This window comes from Dicentrarchus labrax, unplaced genomic scaffold, assembly GCF_905237075.1.
Source record: "Dicentrarchus labrax unplaced genomic scaffold, dlabrax2021, whole genome shotgun sequence".
NCBI classification, from domain to species: domain Eukaryota; kingdom Metazoa; phylum Chordata; class Actinopteri; family Moronidae; genus Dicentrarchus; species Dicentrarchus labrax.
In genome coordinates this window covers 18579968-18600628 of record NW_026136709.1, presented here as the reverse complement: position 1 = coordinate 18600628, position 20661 = coordinate 18579968, and the positions used below count along the sequence as shown (strand labels likewise).

The window sequence follows — 20661 nt, the reverse complement described above, 5'->3', positions numbered from 1 at the left end:
ATCAGGAAGAATTGGCCCATCTAGTTGCATACTGCAATACCCATAAGGCCTCTCACTCATGACTGTTCATGCCTCTGAACCTGGCTCTCAAAATAAAGTTACTGAGCTGTGCAGTTATTGTAGACATAGTTGGAATTATCTATGCAAATTTCAAAGTGAACATGAGCCCGTGAATACTAATGGTGAATGATAGAGAGAATTACAGCAGCCAGGTGGAGAAGATGCAGGAGGATTGGTTTGGCTAGACATTAAAGAGAAAATCCCCCTTGGGTATTCACTTATAATGTTAAGCCTGTGATATTCAGAGCATTTAAATAGTTTTATTCAGTTTGTGAGGAAGTGCAATTTATTTTACAGCCTTAATTTTGTCTATATGAGTTACATATTTCCTTTTTTTTCCAGGAATTTGAACAGAAAAGGAGTCTAGCGAAGAAGCCATTGCACTAATTATGGGGGAAGTAGTTTGCCATTTTTTGGAAATATAATCAATCACCATATCACTCCCATAGTTTAATTCCAGTACAAACAGTCCAGTCCATAAATCAAATTTTTTTACACAGTTTTTTATGGCTGAAACAAACAAGATATAATATGTTAATTAGTAAGCTTTAGAGGTGCTGGTTGGGGGATTTCATTACCTTTGGACAGAGCCATGTTAGCTGTTTCCTTGTCTTCAGGCTTTGTTCGCAGCTAAGCCAACCAGTTGCTGGCTGTATAGCTTCACATTTAACAGACAGGTATGGGAGTAATATTGAGCTTCTCATGTAACTCTCTGCAATAGAGCGAATAAGTGTACTTCTCGAACTGTTGAACAACAGTTTTAAGGCACTTATAGTGCAATGCCAATAATTTTACAAGGGCAAGAGGAATGCTGAATTTACAGTCAGTTTGAGGTCAGTATGTTTTTTAGCATCAGCATTAACCTCACTCTCCTGCGTAATCTACATTATTTCTTGTCATATTCTGATGGGTGGATTTGATTGATTGATAACTTTATTATCAGAAAGGGCAGTTGGTTTTCAGTGTATTTAGAAAATCTAACATACACAATGACCATTTACACAACAAAAACAATCAAAGACACACATGGCAGACCAATATATGGCGTCATATCACACAAGAAGAGGAAAAATAATCCAGCGCTTAAACCAAACATGCTGTATATCATGAAGACCACCAATTTGGACAAGTTTTCACCACATATTTCGCACAATTTGCAAAAGAGTTGCAAAATCAGACAGTGTAAAATGCCTTTAAAGAGCAAGGAAAACTTATCCCATCAGAGTCTACAGTAGGAGTGCTCTAAATATTCCAAAATGTCGATGCATCAACTGTATTTGGCCAGTTATTAACAAGAATAATAAATAAAATCAGATCCACAAATACAACATATGCCTCCAGTAGGCCTACTTTTACACTGCCAACACAAATACACTTCAAGCAGAGAACCCTACACACACTCCTTCTACCTGTGCCTGCTCAGTCTTCTTCTCCTTCCCGGTGTAGTTCAGTTTGTGTGTCCTGTGCTCCTTGTTATGCATCATGTTGGCCCAAAATGACGATTGATTGCAGTGCCACTGCCTTTGTAATCCGCTTAGGATGGATTTTGCATCTAAATCACTTTATTATTTATGTGCCTAACTCTTGCCAATGCCATTTGGAGGCAGTATGATTGGTGATCCATCACACATTATCCTTCACTGTGGTCATTAATATTGTAATGGGATGGACCTTCACCATGAAACTTCCAGGTGAAAGAGAATGCAGATCTCTTCTGGGAGGGTCAGACTACTCAAAACAAGAGTCAACAGAGGGAAGATTATCAGGTGTGCTTGCTACCAGACGGACTCTCAAGAGATGTTGTTAGTTCGCCCTCTCTCTGCTATTAACCTCTCTCTGCCGTTCTCCTTCTCTCCTCTGCTCCCAGGTTGCACAGCAGCTTGTATCTTCATACATCGCCTCTCTTAGAAAAATATGGGATGTTATTCTTTCATTGTCCTTTTCCATCAGGGCTTCAATCACCACCTGCCAATCACACACATCTGCTGCCTACAGGCAGACACACACAAGTGCATGGTCACATCAGGACAGTTGAAACAACCACTTCTGTAGATGAGAAAAACACGAAAAGAAAGATACTCATCTAACCACATAAAGGTCAAGAGTGACATGCACCTCAAAGGAGCTTGACAATCATAACTTTTTATAAAATCTCACAAAAATCTTTCAAAAACCTGCGTTTGATTTTAGCTAGCTGCAATATACAGCACTGGGCGTTCAGATAGCATATGAGTTATATACTGTTAGTGCATATGTGTAGATTTTGAGACTCAGCAGTAGCATGTTCAGGCTTGCTGGGAGAGCTAAGGGCAAAAAATCTGTCACTTTTTGTCTCTATTGCAGCCCACTGAGTCCACTGTAGAGCGAGGCCATAGAGATGCAGCAGATAGATCTCGGTGGGTGAAGACGGAAACTGTTCGGATGCATTTGACGTTCATGGATGCCAGCAATCATCATGTCACTGTGTCACGAGGAATTCCCCCCAGTCAGCTTTTAGCCGGAGGGTAGGGAACACACAACAACACAAGTAAGATGTAGAGATATTTGTTCCTAACGTGACTTATGCCACAGCAGAGCAGCTGACCTCAGACGGCTTTAATACTTATGTGACTGTAAGTGGGATTGTAGGGAAATTGAAACTAGCTTGGGCGCCAAAATGGCTGGTGCTGTCTCCTATTTACAAAGCACACAATGCAATCATTTTAAGCTTTTTAAGTCCTTTCATATTGGAAAACGGAACAATAATAATAAGGTATATGTGAAGATGTCAGAATGCACACTAAATGTATTGATCATGCAGAATCATTTCTGCTAATTAGACCTCTTTCCTGGATTGTGATTGCATGTACAATCTGTGCTTCATTGGGTACACTCCAGTACACTAGACTAGTTAACACATGCATTTAAAGTGGCTAGTTTTGTTTAGCTTTGCTATGTAACAAGCAGCGCACTTTCGTGGCTAAATGGAGCACAGCCATTGACATTTCCCTCACTCGCTTGTAAGCTTTTTTTCACCTGAGCAACATACACAAGCATTATTATTTGTACAGCCAGAATAACTGAAACACCCATGTAGGTTTGAAGTTAAAACTAATTTTGGATAATGGTGAGACATTACATTTCTTGGAGTGCTTCATAATTTCATTGATGATTGCATGTCTGGTATAATTTCTATTAAAGTGTATTTATTTCCTGTATACTAACAACCAAGACAGAGTACACTATGGATATTTGTACATCTCATAGCTTTAACTGGAATGCAGCCTGGGTTTAAATGTTTTAGCACCATGACAAGAGATAAGACGGAAGAAAATAATACTTAAAAATACTTTACAGTATTAAGTGGGAAAAAGCGTGGGTTTATACGTTTCAGCACAATGGAGAGAGACATAAAAGCATGCTAAATCTATTTTTTCACTTTTTTGCATGAATTTCGGTGTTAATTGACACTTTCTTCCCACAGTGCTATTCAGAGAGAAAATGGAAGAGCTACTCACAGCTGCAAAACATTAAAACCTATTTTCAATAGTGGTGATGCAGCTCATCTTATTAAACATTTTGCTTTCTCTTCTCAGTTTCTACATTTTAAATTGGCAGGTGCAGCCCAAAAATCATGGATAAATGTTTTTACGTCTAGTATCATTTACTGCAAAGTGCATTTATTTCTTGTATATTAACTGACAAAACAATGCAGATTTTTCTTTATAGTATTAATTGGGACATCGTCTGGGTTTGAATGCTTCAGTACCGTAGAGAGAGACAGCAGAAGAAAGATTCTTCACGTGTGCTCTGCAGGACTTCAACATCTGTGTTCATGTGGAGTGCTTTTAGAGAAATATCTTCACGCTCGTAACTCTGAATTGCGTAGAGGCGCTGCACTCGCGCCATTCAGAATAGCATTGCATGCACTGCTATTTAGTAATGATTGCTGTGCTCACAATCGTAGATGTGATCTCATAAACTCCTATTCATATCTGATAGGGTAATGGAGCATCCACTTTTTTCACTCAGCGGCGGGGGGAGGAACGTGCTGCCAGCTGTGTTATTATAGAATTTTTGCATTCTTTCATCAGCTGTTTTTCATCCATATGCACAGAGAGACAGTCTCATCTTCTGTGGTGGCATTGACCTTTGACACTTGTGTATCATTGAGTGCACAGATTAGTCATCACCAGTGGATCTGAGCAGCTGAGGTGGATCTGTGCAGTCACAGTTTGATGTGATTATTCCACTGACCTCTTTTCCAGTGACCACTGCCAAGAAAACCATGATTTTCAAACATCCACAACGACATGTTCTGCTTCTTGGACTGTAGATGATCTCAGTAAACAAAGCCAGTGATTGTTGAAACACCAACATATTTGAATGCAACTCCTCCAGTAACACAGCAATATAAGCTCACCTACAGATGTGATTTCTGGAACTGAGGTGCAATCAACCTCCAAATAATAACACTTTAATGAAATGTTTTCGAACAGGAAGATAGATCCTTTTGCGGAGGTCATTCCTCAACTCCAAATCATTATGTGGCTGATTCATTTCCCCACCATGTTAATATAAAAAGCACCAGCTTGGGAGGATGAGACTGAGGGTGTCCTTAATTGTCAATTAAGCATGTATCTCCCAATCATACTCCTGCCACATGACTTACAGATTGAGTGATAACAATGAGGGCAGGATTGCTTCGCTGCGATGTCAGTTTGAATCGAACTCTGGAGTAATGAAAATACTTTCGATTATGTTTGCTTTCTCAACCAAATACAAGCAATCACACGTGAAGAGACTCAAATCATTTGCAGTTAGGTAAAAAATAAATCTGTAACACTGTTATGGATATGGTAGAGCGCTCAGTGATGGTTTTTGGCTCTGACTGGTGATAGTCCTAGTTGCAACTAGGTTTTAATGACTGATGTGTTTTTCTGCTTATTCGCTGATTAAAACATCCATAATGCCAAATATCAAACTAATGAAAGATTTAAAGAGCAACAGCACATTAGCCACCATTAATCAGGCAAAGGGAGCTCATCATCACTTGCTGTTGACTTTTTGTCTTTACTATCATGGAACAAAAGACAGAGAAGCACAAAACGTTCCATTAACTACTGTTGCTATATTTTCAGTTATGTTAGATCATAAAATCAGGTTTAAGAGTTAAGATTATATATGTAAAGGAAAGATATTAAACATCTATCCAAACAGACAGGCCTTCACAAACAGCCAGCATCATCTTAACAATAGGAAAGCAAATAAAGAAACCACCTAGGTCCCTCAGCAGCCAGATGGATTTTAAGAAGAGGCTGGGACAGACGAGACAGATTATTGGTTTGATGTTTAGGTTGATGAATGCAGTCGAGAGAAAAAAGGCAGACTGATAACCTGTCCTGTTGATGCAGAGGAGACACAATAATCTTTAAATCAGCTCTGGACTTTCTTTCTTCAAGTATTGAGTTTTTATCCTGCACATACATTTTGTTTGTTACAGCTAATGTTCATTAACACAAGAGTGAACAGTCTGGGGGATATTATTTTCTCTAGGTAATGCCCTAAACTCAGATTGTTGGTTTTATTGAGTCCTGCTGAAATGTCTATGAAGACAATATCTTCATAGCTGAAGCAACACTCTAGCCTCCCTCAGATCAGACAGACAACATTTAATGGCTTAAATTAAGTGGCGTTATAATGAAGGAAGTCTGCAAGGTAGTTCTGTCAACAAAGGTCTGCAGGGCATCCATCTCAACGCTAGTGTCCACCCGTAGATTCTCATATTATCATCCCTTATCGCTGCTGTGTAGAGCTTGAACGCTTTCTTGTAGGGAGCGAACAGAGCCTTGTCAAATATCCACTGTGTACATATTCTATATCCACATTATAATAAAACCCACATTATAATAACTAACTAAACATCCATCATGCACTACTCTCTTTAATCAACTCATACTAACATTTTTAAAATTCTGTAACACCAAACATGTTGCACTTTGCTGCACCTCTACCTCCTCCCCAGGGTCCCCTTGTAGGAGTCTATATTTCCTCAGGGGGGAATTTATTATTGTCACTCTCCAGTCTCTGCTGGGAGAGCTTGGTGTCAGAGCCTAAATATACACTCCACATGAATTCCTCATTCACATATTCCTGTTGTGCACTTAACGTCCATCATGCACTGCTCCCTTTGATCGTCTGATATTTTTAACTGTGTAATATACTGACCCCCAGGGATATATGCACTCTTTACACTGTACCTTAGTTGCAAAGTTGCAGAGAAATAAATCAAAAGCCTGTCTCTTGCTTGTATGCAGTATTGTCCAGTCATGATCATTCTAAAAAGATGTTTTAAGATGCATAGGAATGCGCTACTGCTGTGTCTTTGTAATTCCTCCCAATAGGTGTCACAAAGATCTAACAAGTTCTAAAAAGATAAGGCTCAAGATGACGTCCTTTACAGACAAAACTAATTCTGACTGAGCAAAACAAATGTGAATAAAAAACATTTCACAGTCAACTGCCACAAAAACAACCCACTGCAAAGTGGCATGCACAATAGAAATCCATGCTTGCACAGCATACTGTAGCTGCATCCCATGCCACTTAACATATTCTGGTCTGCTCAAGTTGTGTGTCTCAAGAACTTTGACATACTTTTTACAAGTTGCTGCCTGGTAAATGTTAAAATCAAACTGTGCTTACATTCACTAGTGGATCAGTTAAAGCATTCAGCAGGGAATCTCTCTAAAACAGTGTGACAACAAACACAGTCACTTCAGCATTTAGGAGCCAAGGGAAGTTCTAAACTAAAAGTCTGAGAGATGCCTGAGGCATCTTGTGTTCCCGAGAGAGACAATCCATTCCTCTAGCAAAGCACTGGCTTTAACAAAACATTCTGTATTTCAAGGGGAAAGTTTTTGCGAAGTGCTGTATAGACTGTATCTTACTGGCCCTTCATGAGTGCCTAATAGCATCTGCAATACAAGCAATGTAGAAATTCTCACTAAAGACAGAAAAAGCAAAAGCAAACAACACTCACCAAGAGGCTGTCCAGCGATGATACGGGCGTTTTCTCCCGCCACAGCTGCTCGGGCGTTCCTCTCGTTCAAATACTGTACGAAGGCGTAACCCTTGTGCACAGAGCAACCCACTATCTTGCCGTACTTGGCAAAGATGACCTCTATGTCGGTCTTCTTGACGATGGCTGTGTTGAGGTTGCCGATAAAGACTCTGGAATTGAGGGAGCGTGGGTCATTCTTGTTGGTGACGTTGCTGGTCTGGGTTTTACCAGTCATTCTCCACCAGTTGCCCTCCTGGGACACAGACAGAGGGGGGAGGGGAGGACATGGCTTTAGAGGTTTTGGACAGGCCAACTCCAGCTAACTCTACTAAAGGCTATGGAACCCCAAAGTCTACAATGTTAAATCAATAAATAAGACATTAAACCTCTAAACCATCAAATAATTTAGAGGACCAGTGAATAAACTGAATACAGCTCAGCCTTCCAAGTGTGTAGGATAAACTATGGTGGCTGTGAAAGGCTCTGTAGAGCCAGTGTTTGGTTTGAACACCAGAAACTAGAAGGAGCTCAGCTGCATTGTGATTTCAAAGCTGTTTCTCAGAAAAATCACTGAAGAGAACTCTGATAAGGAAAGATAGTCTTTCTCTGTGGTTTCTCTAGCCAACAGGAATTAGCTAGTTAGCTCGCTGGCAGTTGCCAAGCTTGCTGAGAGATTGGGTAGATGTGTTTGGCTGTAAAAAGAGACCATTACAATGGTCACTGTAAAAATAAAAAAATAAAAATTAATAAAAATCTAATTAGGCAAAACCTGATTAATTATTTTGTAAAATAAATTATATAATAAAATAAAATATGAAAATAAGAAAAACATAAAATAAAACATTTCAAGTTTTAATATACTTGTTTAATTACTTAACAATGTATTGGCTTATTTATTTTATTATATTTATTTATATAGGCTACATGTTATTCTACTTGCTCATATATTTATTTCATAATGTCTTATTTATTCATTAAATAATGTCATATTCATTCACTTTAGGGCTCCATAAAACACAAGGTTTGTATTTAAATTTGCTGTTCAAATCAACATCAATAGATCTAAATTGATTTTTTGGTTTATGAAGGCTTTTGTTGATGAAGGTATACCTCATTTAATTCAAGGTCACTGGCCAGTCAACTGCTTACCTAAGCCACATTTTTTGCATAGTTGAAATGCTACCACCGGATGGCTGAGTGAGAGAATTGGAAGGAGCAACAATATGTGAATGTCGCAGCAGTTTCCTCTGCTTTGTGAGAAAGCAAATACAGTAGCTGTCAGTGGGAAAGCTTTGCTATCTCAATACCCATATTGTTGCATCCCAAATGCTTTGTGTGCCGTTTCACTGATCACAGAATGCGTGGGCTGTAATTCATGTTACAGTTTTATTCAGACTTTTTGTGCTGTCAAGTTATCAGCGTACATTAGCCTCAGCTTTTGTAGGCCTCCCCTGCAATTATTTCTAAGTGACCTTTTCATAACCTGAATGTTAGTTTTTATGGAAGACGACTTTCTGCATGATCAGGGAAATTATATCTCCCAAGGAAAGGATGCACTATTGAACAATTAAAGTTCTATATTTAATCATAGTTAACATAAAGTCTACAGATATTTAGATAGCTCCCACATATTTCTCTGTGCTTTTTCCATTGATTTTCTTTGTATGCACTCATGTCATTTATTTCTTACAGCTGTAGAAATCCAGGTTTTCATTACAGTTTATATTCCAAAATGGATTACACTTAGTCCATTAAATACTGTGAAATATTGTGAAGAAAACACTGAATATTCAATTTTTGCCTCTTCTGAGTCTCTGTCCCTGACATATGGTGATAACAACTATTCAGCTTTGAGACGAAGAACCTGAATAATGGATCCAATCCTCAGTAAATAGGATTAGTAACCAAGGTAACACTGATGTTGTTGGAATATTGTGTAGATACACACATATGCACACACATTATGTCAGTGGCAGTCTTTTTCCTTTATCCAACTTAATTTTCCGTTGCAAGAGGCTGCAGATTACAGCTCAGCCTCCCTGATTTGACACCGTGTGGCCTCAATATCTTCACAATTACACGATGTAGCTTTATTGTGAAGTGCTATACTATAATGGGTTCGTTCAACTAATTATAGCATGGTATGAGATTATGTCAAAAATACAGTGAGAGGATGTAATTCACAAACTGAGTGATGGTTAAATTCCGTCGTAAGGTCAGTTGTTCTGTACTGTAGTAGATGAAGGAGGAAACTGTCCAGTCATCCAGGAAATACAAGAGCAGCCATGTGATTTACAGTGAAGAGATTCTCTGTCAGGCATCCATTACACCTGAGACCATGCTAGACATTCAACTGCTCATGGATAAACACATATTATTTCACTTGGCAGCACATGTTTTTAGCATTACATCACCTACACAATAATGCTACTCGCTTTCCAATGACTATTTGACACCCACTATGGGTGGATGGCGATTCACGGCTCATACGGGCTCGCTGTTTACAGTGCCGCATCGATGGTGTGTGTTGTTTCTGCGTGTGGGTGTGTGTGGGAATAAACTGCTGCTCGCCATCTCTCAAGTGGCCTTGACATTTATCAGCAGCAGATACTGAAAATTAATGTGGCGAAGGCACACACACACACATGCATGTGCTAACTCAAATGAGCTCCACAATGACCACCTAACGGCAGTTTAAACCCACAATCTGACACCCATCCCATATTGATGTTCGTGGACAGGTCGTGGGGAACGTGACAAATCAGTGGAGAAGCGTTAGATTGCCTCTGTCGTCAGATAAATCAGGATCGGGTAACGGTCACAGAGCCCTTTTACCGCTTTTTACTGTTATATTTCATGTTGTCTTGTCTGTTGTTTTCTTTGGACCAGGACACTAATTTATTCCATCAGTGGTTTTCCTGCTGACCTTGCCGTTTAGTTTATTTACAACCTCCATTAAGCTTCTCATCCTATCAGGTGATAGCGTCACGAGGAGTAACATGGGAAAACAACACAGGAAGTGATAGGCAGCGGGAGTGTAATTGGCAAAATAATTGTTCCGAGTGACTTGACATTTGTTATCAAAAAAGAGCTTCATTCCAGAAATGCGGTCTACAAACTGCTTTTAGAGCAGCCTGGTGTTCAAAGCACGCTCTTTAAAAATGATTACAGCTTCTACAGTACTGCCTTTTTGTCAGTAAAGAGCTGAAGACAGATAAGTCTTCATTTTCACTTTCATGCCAGCGTGGTCGTGTCAGAATAGGTGTCACATTTTTCAAAAGGTGATGTCTCCTTTTGGAATGAAACACTGCTCTTGTGGCATTACAGAAAATCCTGGGAAGCCTTGCCTCTAATACGGTACTAAAAAGCATCACAATCTCATGTCAATGATAAAGAAATAAGGATAAGGTCATTGGAAAAAGCACCAAGGTCATGTGCTTGACAGCACTGCCGTGTTGGGAAAGTGGTTGAGTGAAAAAAAAAGAAAGAATTTAATACAAAAGTAGCCATATTACTGAGTTGTACCTCGCTCTGAAATGCATTGTGCTTCGGTAGACAGGCTCTTAAAAGGTTGTTGTTTGGGTCTGGCCACCTGCCTGATTTATAGACATTTTTTCATGGAGGGAGGGAACTCATTGAATTGATTCCTTTTGTAATTTCCTACCACTCCACTATTGTACATTTCTCTTCGCCATGCCTCAGCCACTCCGCTCTGATTGTTGCCAAGGCAGCTTGACGGGCTGAGGAAAGGCTGGAGAAGCTGCTCAGTGAAACAGAACAGAGGAAGGTAGCCTGATACACCTTTTTCAATGGTGTTGCTGCCATGTACTGCAGAGGTGGAATAATTGCTTCATAGATTCCTTCCATTTATATCTTGTCTTAAAATGTGTCTCTCTGCCTGTGAAAGCAATGGGAAACACCGAGAAATAAATTCCCTCTATTTGTAAATCAATGCCACTATTTGTATTGTAGGCTGCAGAGCATTTCTGTGGTGCAACCAGCCATAAATTTGTGCACTTTTGTGAAGCGTGGTCCTTTTCTGCCCCCGCAAAGACAAACTGCAGTCACAACATTTTGCCTGGTTTGAAGGTAGAGGAATAGTTGTGGAAATGTAATTTAATATGAACAACATAATGGCCCTGAAGCAATTAAATGCCATATAAGACAATCCATGCTTCTACCTTGCCCTTGTAAAAATGTGTTTAGTCTTCAAGAGAAAGAAGCCTAATTTTCCCCACACTTCCAATCAGTTGCTGCCCTTTGGCTTTATGAGTCAAGGCACACAGTGTTGGGCCGGAATTCAACTCAGTAAGTAGACAGCTACAGCAAGGACGGTCTATAAAAGCAAGAGGAACAACTCTAATTTTGCCTGCCAAGGGTGCTTGAAGCGCTGTAAAAGCATAAATGAATTACTATGAATGGGACATTTACACAACATCACGATTTATGACTATCACAAGTCATAACTGAGGGATATTTATTTCTGAACAATACTTACGGAGAAAGACAGCAAATTCTTGAGTTAAGTGTTTAGTTTAACCTATAATGGTGTGAGGAGACATTAAGGGGTGTGTGTTTTTGTCTACTAACCACAACCATGGACCTCAAACTGTGTCAAACGTCTTTGATAGTCATCTTCCATGCTTGTTTTAGAGGAAAACGAATTAGATATCAACATGCAGTGTGAGTAGATCATCTTGTTTTTTTTTATTAAGGGAGGATGTTAGGAACAAGCCAGCAGGTGAGAATACAGTTGGACACAACATCAAGGGACGACAATGTATAGCTTTTTTCTCCCTCATGAAAATGAACTATTTATTGTCGTTGTTGTTTAACCTAATGTATTTTGTATTGTTACCTTTTGTACTGCAACCATTTGATTTTAAAATGACTACATGTGACTTATTTCCAGCTGCGGGGGGGCAGTTTTTTCAGCAAAAAAGCTCTGATAAACCAACTTTGCCCAGCACCAAGTGCGTACTGACAAAGTTAGTGATTAGCTAGCTAGCATTTAGCAGAGAGAGAGAAAGTGATATTTTTCTCACACAGTTTTAACAACAAGATTAAATCAGAGCTGGAAGGAGAGCGGACTTGTACTTACATTAGGCAGGTGGTCGAGGACACAACACGCCAAATAAATGCAAACATTTCCCTGTGTCTGCTAAGCATTCAAGTTTGCAATTGTTTGGTACCACATTGATCACATAAACTTCATTACATGATAATATGTCAGTGTAGTTTTTACAGCTATTCTGCTAAATAGTCAAACAATCAATTTAACCTACTGATAAAGTTAAATAATAATATTTAAGGTTATGAACTTGGTGTTTGATGCATGAGAATGTTGTTCCAGTAGGCCTAGTATGTATCATGGACAAATATTTAATTAATAATGACAATTCAGTAATGTAACTTATTATAATATTTTCATAAAATGGTAGAAACATATTCGAAAAGGGGAAAATATTGAGGAAAAGTACTGTCACTCACTTTTCCCCTAGCTTGCATTTACTGATACTAGAGAGTGTTAATTGAGGGTTCCCCTTCTTTACCTACTTAGGTGATTTACTGTATATTTATGCTCTTGAGAGAAAGACTATACCATATTTACCTCATATATTTTACCTAACTTCAATACCACAGCCTTTCTCAGAAAGGCCTTGTCTTCTTACCTGCAGCAAACCTCATTTTACCTCAAATAGTGGCTGTATGCTCTGCAGCTCCAACCTTTTTGTTTTCGTCCTTCCACACTCTGTTCTCAGAAAATTCATTAACTATAAGAAAGCCCGGAGCAATGATACAATTAGCTAAGATGCAAATGGAGCCATTTCTCAGTTGGCCCTTGTTCACCTGCGGTGGGGAAACGGGTAAAATGAGGTGGGAGAGACTGCTGTGTGCCGGGGCATGGCAGACATGGGATGATATACGAGAGGAATTTGTTATTGTCCAGGGGGAGTCCGCTGTTTGTGATGGACAGGGAGACACTTCAACTGGAATGACAAGATTTCATTTCTTTCTGTCGTCATATACAGCACAGAGTTGAAACTAATCTGGTCAAACACAGTGAGCTGTTGAGCGCAGAATAGATCAATCTCTGTCTGCTCTTAATCCAATTTGATTGGTAAGGATAGCACCAGGGTGTTTTATGGCATAAAACCCACTCTGCATGATTGTTTTGAAAGCTTCCTCTCCACTATGGAACATAGCTCCAAAGGATATTTAAAAAGCTTTCTCTCCACAGTGCAGCGAAATATTCCCATTTTCTCCAAATGGGCAGGCAGACAAACAGCATCTGTTTCTGAGAAGCACAATCAGGGTGTTTATGAGCACATCAAGCATATGTCTTTTTAGGATAAAATCAACATAAAGACACTTGGGCATTCATGGAAAATTGTTGCAATCCTTCAGTTTAGTACGAGTGGCAAAACAACAAATGACACATTCTCAAGGTTAGGAGGCACTGGGTCCAACTACTTCATATACTGCTGGTTACTATAGCAATGCATCATGTTTCATGCACTTATCATGTTTTGAATGAAAATGATTATCTCTCAGATGTGTAAATGTGGAGTGTAAATGAAGCATCACAAAACAAAAATGGAAAAGTACCAGTGCAGAGTGTATATAAGTACACTCTCATGGGAATAAAGTGTAAAGATACTTAAAACGTTTCACCTCTGCACGATTCCATGTGCAGAGGTTTCGTTCATACCTAAGAGAAGTGCATACACTCTAAACTCAATTTTCTTACATTTTCATGCCTATTGCATTCACTTTGACACATTTTAAAACAGAAACTATGGTAAGGCGTGACTACTCCCAAAGACTGATACAATGAGAGGTTCATTTTATCTCACTCTACTATAAGAAACAGTTGTTTAGGGCAACAGCAGTATCACAATTTAAGTAACTAAAATGTTGACTGCAACTGTAACTACTTTCAATCTGATTGTTGGTATGACAAAATAAATTCATCGTATCACACTCTGTATACCAACTTGAATAGTCTGTGTTTGTTCATTTTAAACCTGCAATAACAGATTATTATCTCTAATTACACTATCACTAACTTTGTCTGTCTGCTGTCTGGGCTGGGCAGGTAGTGTGCATTGGGCTTTTAGAGCTTTATTGCTGAGAACAGCTGCCTGCTGCCAAAACCAGAACAATAAAGTTATGGGTCGGAAAACAAAAAGAATGAACTATAAAGCTGTGTAGAGCTGAGGGGAGCTGCAGAGGGATGATTTTCTATGGGGTCATTACTACAGGAAGACCTGAAAGGAACGCAAACACAGATGTTTAGGAAAGATTTTAGTTGCACTTTGGATTTGTCACTTTGGGCATACTGTGGAAACACCACACATGCATTTAATTAAAGGTTAACAGGACAATTAGAGAGGTGGGACACTGCAGTTTTGATTGTAGTCAGTTCTTTCCTATTGCTTACTATTGCTATTCTGTAAATGAATATCTTATCTGGTGCAATTGCATTATAACCAATAATGATCAGCAAACTACACTAAAAATGTAAAATGACATAACTGCAACTATTGTGTTTAAACATGCTAAAATATTGTAGCGGTATGCTTTGATTTGGTGGGTCTAATGTATTTGGCCGTTGACCGTTATGCTCTCCTAATTAAATCTGGATGTGTCATCATTAGCGCTCCAAGTTGCAGCTGCAGCTGGGACAAATTTTTAATGGGGGCAAATTAGCATTTGTTAACATCTACTCTGCAGGAGAGGTAAAACAAAGTCCCAACTCTTCATTAGGAGCATTAATCTACACTTTAAAAAGTGTGCTGAAAACACAAACTGGAGCCCAAGCTTCAGTATCTACAAGAGTCATGTAGCCAAACAGCAGCATGTATTGTCAGGGTAGGGGACATTTCATTTAATCTTGTTCTCAGCTCCCCACAATTAACAGTTTGCAGAAGGATATTTCTTATTTATGGGCGCCCCTGTGAGCCGCGCTGTGCTCAATAGCCTGTATTGTAAGAGGATGACAGGCAATTTTTTGGCTTCAAAGGCTTGGCAACAGCTCAGTGGAATTTAAATGACCTTAAAATTCACAGGTTTCGTTTATGGAATTACTATGCAAAAAAGCAGGAGTATTATCTCTATAATGTCATCAAAATAAGCTAATTTTTCAAATTATATGCACTTTGCTCGCACTGTGGGCTATGCATATGAATGTTGACTGTGTTCTCTTATTGAGTAAAATTCCAAGAGGTCATAGTGAAGACATATTTGGCATTGCCTCTTCTCTGGTGGCGTTGCACAGAGGGGCTGGTCGGCCATCTGTAGCCTTGCCACGACCTATGTGTCAGCGAAGGCCTCGTCCAGCAGCAGCTGCCCTTGCCTGTAGCACCCCGCCTGGTGCCGAAACCGTTTCATGAGAAGGTGCTTGCCCATCACCCTCCTCGGGTTTGTGTACACATTTCTGCTGGTGGTGAAGCAGGGTGGGGTGGCTCGGATGCACAGAGAGGCAGAAGTCTTGCTCTCTGTCTACTGTGAAGTGCAGCTGGCCAGACCACACGCTCACACCGCAAGCAACACAATCAATCAAGTTGCCGGAAATTCATTAATTTCATATTGAGGTGAGCAGCCGGGGAAACTCTGCCTACACATGCAGAGTTGGCCAAGAAAATTTGGCCATGGCTCTCCTTTATGTGGCCATCAGGCTTCAATAAGCAGGTTTCCTGCTTTGCTGTCTCCAATGTCAGTTTAATTTTTATTCATAATCATTTTGCCTGCCAAGTGCAAAATGGATGAGAAGTTTATTCTAGTTATTCATCGCTCCCCACATGACAGGAATAAACATCTCAGTACTATTGCTGTTAAGGGCCGAGGGCAAGTCATTTTATGCAACTGGAGTTTCTCAAAATACTTGTTGGTCAAAGAGGGCAACTTAAAAATGACAATATGTGGACATACAGTAAGTAAATATATTGGATCCACATAGTTCTCTTTCCTGCGGACTCCCAAAGAAGGAGATGCTAATCATAGAAAACCACATTGACAATTCTGCGTGAAGGGACCTGTAGGATACACATGCCGAAGACATCGGTTTGAAACACCCCTCAGATGGACTTTGATGATACAAATCTCCATCATGTTATGTTTATGCTGGTGACTGCTCCCTCCTCTTATTGCCAGGCTAAATGTTCAAAGGTAGCAGAAACTTTGTGTAAAGCATTGACAAGGGAAAAAAAATAAAAAGAATCACCCTCACACTGCAAACTTCAAAGAATCCCCAACACTTCAAAAGCTTCTTCATGGTTCGGTGGCTAATCTTCAAAGTCATGCCAAGGATTGAACTGATAGTGCCGCTGTGTATAGCAGGTACAAACATCCTTGTCAGCGTCACTGAGGTGTGAGGTGTAGAGAAAAGAAGAGGAGATAAAACCGAAAGCTAATTGAGACAAAGTCTGTCCCTCGCCTGTGTGAAATACAAAGCCCCTGGCTGAAGACATTTGGTAATTACCACTGCCACCAGTCAAATGAATTTGTCATTAGAGGTTGAAGCCAGACATTAAGGTAAATTGGAGAATTATTGGTGATCCTGGAGGTTTATTCCAGTCATTGTGGAGCTTACAGTTGATCTATCTTACCTCTTTGCTGCCTTGATTATCGCAGTAATCTTAAGAAATTATGTGGAAAGAAAGTTTGCTGAGATGTTAAGTGAAATATAGACTTAATAAGTTATATCGTTTCTACAGTTTCTCTCTGTTCAATAAATATTCCCTTACTAATTGATACTAGATGTATCCTTTGACCAAAAGAGGCTCAAATACTCTTTGACTAAACTACTTTAGTTGTTGTTAGAACTTTAAAGGCTCTGTTCTAGTAGCAGGGTAGTACAGCTAATAACATCTTCTCTGTGACTGTCTGTTTTAGTGGTGAGTAACTGGTTGATGCAAATACAGTAAAGATATATTCAGTCATGGTCATTTTGGCAACACCCGAATAAAATAACAATGAAAGGTGTCAGAAAACCTTGCAAGCCGTATCAGACTGATACAGTAAACCGAATATTGGTTTTACTCTGTACATTTAATTGTATTCTTTAATATTGTTAAAAAATAAACATATTTTAACTAAAAATTCATTCAAATTCCAACAAATATTTTTTCACTATGAAGAGTTGTACGGAAGAACTGGACCACTCACAAATTTCGTTCATATCTAAGAGAAGTTCTAATTACAGGAAAACATGGCGAATGTGAAAAATAACAGATATGTTTATACAAGTGATTCTTGCATGAAGCACACTGTGTTCTGCATTTTATGAATTTCGTGCAATATATGGCTTTTGTCTTCATCGCATCCAGTACCTGCATGTATATTTTTCTGTGAATCCAGTGAATGTGAGTGGGTACACATTTTGCATTTTCCCAATGCAGAAATGGCAGACTCCCCTTGTCACAATGAAAACTACTTGATATGCACTCTATGTAAAAAGTGCTTTTACTGTATAGAGAGGCACTGAATGTAAATACATCAAATGCCTATTGCTGAAAAACACTGTTGTTGAATAGTATTAAAAAGAGGTTTTATATGAAGAATCTTAAGGGTTTTACAATTACTGCAATTTGCCCAACTCTGAGCAGTGAGCTCTGGTGAAATGGCTTTACTTCAGAGCAATATGCACTCAGAAACTGAGATATTAATGTTGCTTTCCTATGGTCGTAAAGGTTAATGCAACTTTCATTACAGGTACCATCCTCTCCTCCATTCCTCCCTTCTAAAAGAACAGATAGTAAATATGAGCCACTTTGCAGAAACATACAGAATTCATGTTGATAATAAGTTCAGAAGGTCAAACACAGTACACTGTGTGCATTTTTGTATATTTATTGGTAGCTTCCTGTAACCCAAGGATAATCAATGCACTTGCTTTACAATCTCTTTGGTTGTATAGATCTGAAAAATACACAGGTATGTGTGAAATCAAATACTTTTTTTGCAAGCATGAATGAAGTCAAGACAAAAGCAGAGCTCACTAGGTGTTCAATTCAATTGATTTCTCTCAATTTAAAATGTGCATATCAAAGTAGCCTCTTGCAGTGAAGGGCCTCTTGTAGTGAAGGGCATAGTTCCCAAGAATCAAAGGAGACTTAGCAGGTCTTGCATTTAAGGGCTGAATCTCAATAACCCACAAGTCCCAGAAGAGCCACCAACACTGCTACTACTGAGACTATGACACATCTCATATCCTCACCACTGCATGCTGTGAATTTAAATCCAAAGGAAGTATTGATAGTGCCATGCAGAAGACAGAAAAAAATAAATAATGTGAGTTAGTGAGCAAAACTGAATGTTCAACAGCTTTATTTAATTGTCTGGCTGCATGTGCTGTCTCCATTAAAAATGGCTCCCACCCTCTCTATCTGTAAATAGACATTTCATCCTGCCCCCTCATTTTATTTCCCTTTAATTGCACAGCGTTTGCAGTATAACAGTAAAGTACAATTAAAACAATCTCAATATTTGCTGACAGCCATACTCTTTAACTCTTTTCACTAGATGTCTAAACAATTCAGAATTAAGAGCTGCATAGATAAGGAGATAAGCTTGATGAAAGGGCTGATACCTCACTTACTCTTTCTTTTTGTGTCTCTTGCAAATGTGCAATACAAACACAGTTGCAGCAGGTAGTAATTGCTGCTAATTCTACCTATTCTCAACTAGACAAACCACAGCTCTCTTACTCCAACCAGTAATTGGAGGGCACAGTTGCAGATTTTTAAAGCATTTGCTAGTTGGAGCCCAAGGGAACCCTCAAGGGCCTCCCTGGGCAATGAAGCCGTCACTGTGCTTCATGAAGTGTAGCAGTTTTTTTTTTCTTGCCCTGGCATATTTCCATTTATCAGGTCTACTGACGTGCAATAGAAGAGCTGCAGACTTCTCCAAAAAGGATCAGAGTCGAAGGTTTGTCAAAAAGAAGCAGATATACTGAATATACACACACAACATGCATAAATGCTCAAATGCTCAAATGTGGACGCACTCATGAAATACACAAACATAAGGACATGTGTGAACACAGGTGTCAAAACACACACACACACACAAGCTCATGCACAGTCATTCGTACAGAACACACACGCTTGTACACAAACACCGCAGACATAAAAGCGACGGAGAACCTCACGCGGCGGACCGATCACAATTCTTGAAGTATAAGTTTTGACAGTTTGACAGCACATGCTGTCTTTTGTGTAGCAGAAAAAGGCTTATGGAGCCTGTCTCCTGCCCTCAACACTTCTTCTCCTCTTAATAAAATGCATGCACCATATGGCTTTATGCATAACACAAGCTTGAGAAGCATGACTTGCATGAGACAAAACAAACAATATACAAAAATAGACATTAGAAAAATACCAGCTCAGAGGCGGGGTTCAGAAAATGGCATCATCAGCATTTGAAGGGTTTCTTTTCAAAATAAGACATCAATCATGTGGAAAAATAAATAAATATGACACCTACTCTCTGACTGATTGCTGTCACAAAAGTGAGGCTCAGAAGTTGCTAAAAAAAAGCTTTTAAACATCATATCTGAGAATTTATTTATATCTGAGCAAAGAATCATATTTGTTTTAGAAGCAATAACTACATCTTAAAAAACATTTTAAGAGCCTGAAATGACTGAAACTCTTTATTTCCATCCTGGATCACATGGCCTTAAAGCACTGTGCAAAAGCCAGAGCACATAAGAACGCTCTTTCTACAGTAAGAACAACACATTAAGTCAAACACTCAAATGTCATAGGGTCTTATGATGGGTATGTTGCTTTAAATGGAAAAACCATCAAGACTGTTTTTCAGCTGCACTAAGTCAATCGTCATCTGTCAGCATGACAACTATTTCTCATTCTCAAAGTGAAATCCATCTTCAGTGTGCCACATTCTGAATAAAGATTACTTACTTTTTAAAAATATCTGTAAATAATGAAAAAAAAAATTGGTTTGCGCACTGGTAAAAAACAGTGACACATGGAATCTTATCCACAAGGATTAGGGACTCTATATCTGTCAAATACTAAAATAACTAATAAGGTGAAGTGAACTGCTAAACCTTTGATCCTCCTCTCTCTGTCTCTGTCTCCCTCTCAAGCCTTATCACATCATCCATTTCCTCACTTGTTTGTTGCTGTGAGTGACACCTCATACTCAGCCTTATACAATATCTGTCAGATTGCATTATTAATGCTGATAGAGTGCCGGATGAATCGTCATGTGAATAAAACCACTGCGGCGGAGGAGGAGTGGAGAGAGGTCACAAAATGATCAAAGAATCGTGAGGGAATAAATGACAGACGGGGCGTTTGTGCCTCGCCACACCAACCTCAGGGAGTTTAAAATACATAGATAAACAGCTTTTTCATGGAACAGTGAATCCTGTTAATTTGTCGTGCTGGTGAAGTAATAACAAGTATTACACAATAATAAGCTTCCCTTGTGGATTCTCTTGTTTGCCACTTGACGCAGTGTTTTACAATCATGTAATGACCGCAAAATGAATCAGCTAAAAAATCAAATTCCCGCTTATCAGCTGG

The 20661-nt window shown here is 39.2% G+C and overlaps 1 protein-coding gene across 3 annotated transcripts in view; it reads right to left on the bottom strand.

Annotated features, from left to right (window-relative positions):
* The window catches only part of LOC127369556 (RNA-binding Raly-like protein), a 91367-nt gene that overhangs the window by 47067 nt on the left and 23639 nt on the right, over nucleotides 1-20661 (bottom strand). For all 3 annotated transcript variants that reach the window (XM_051411042.1, XM_051411041.1, XM_051411039.1), the window contains one exon: nucleotides 7082-7355. In XM_051411042.1, coding sequence (XP_051267002.1) covers nucleotides 7082-7337 — 256 coding nt within the window. In that variant the 5' untranslated portion in view covers nucleotides 7338-7355. The remainder of the gene's footprint in view (nucleotides 1-7081; nucleotides 7356-20661) is intronic.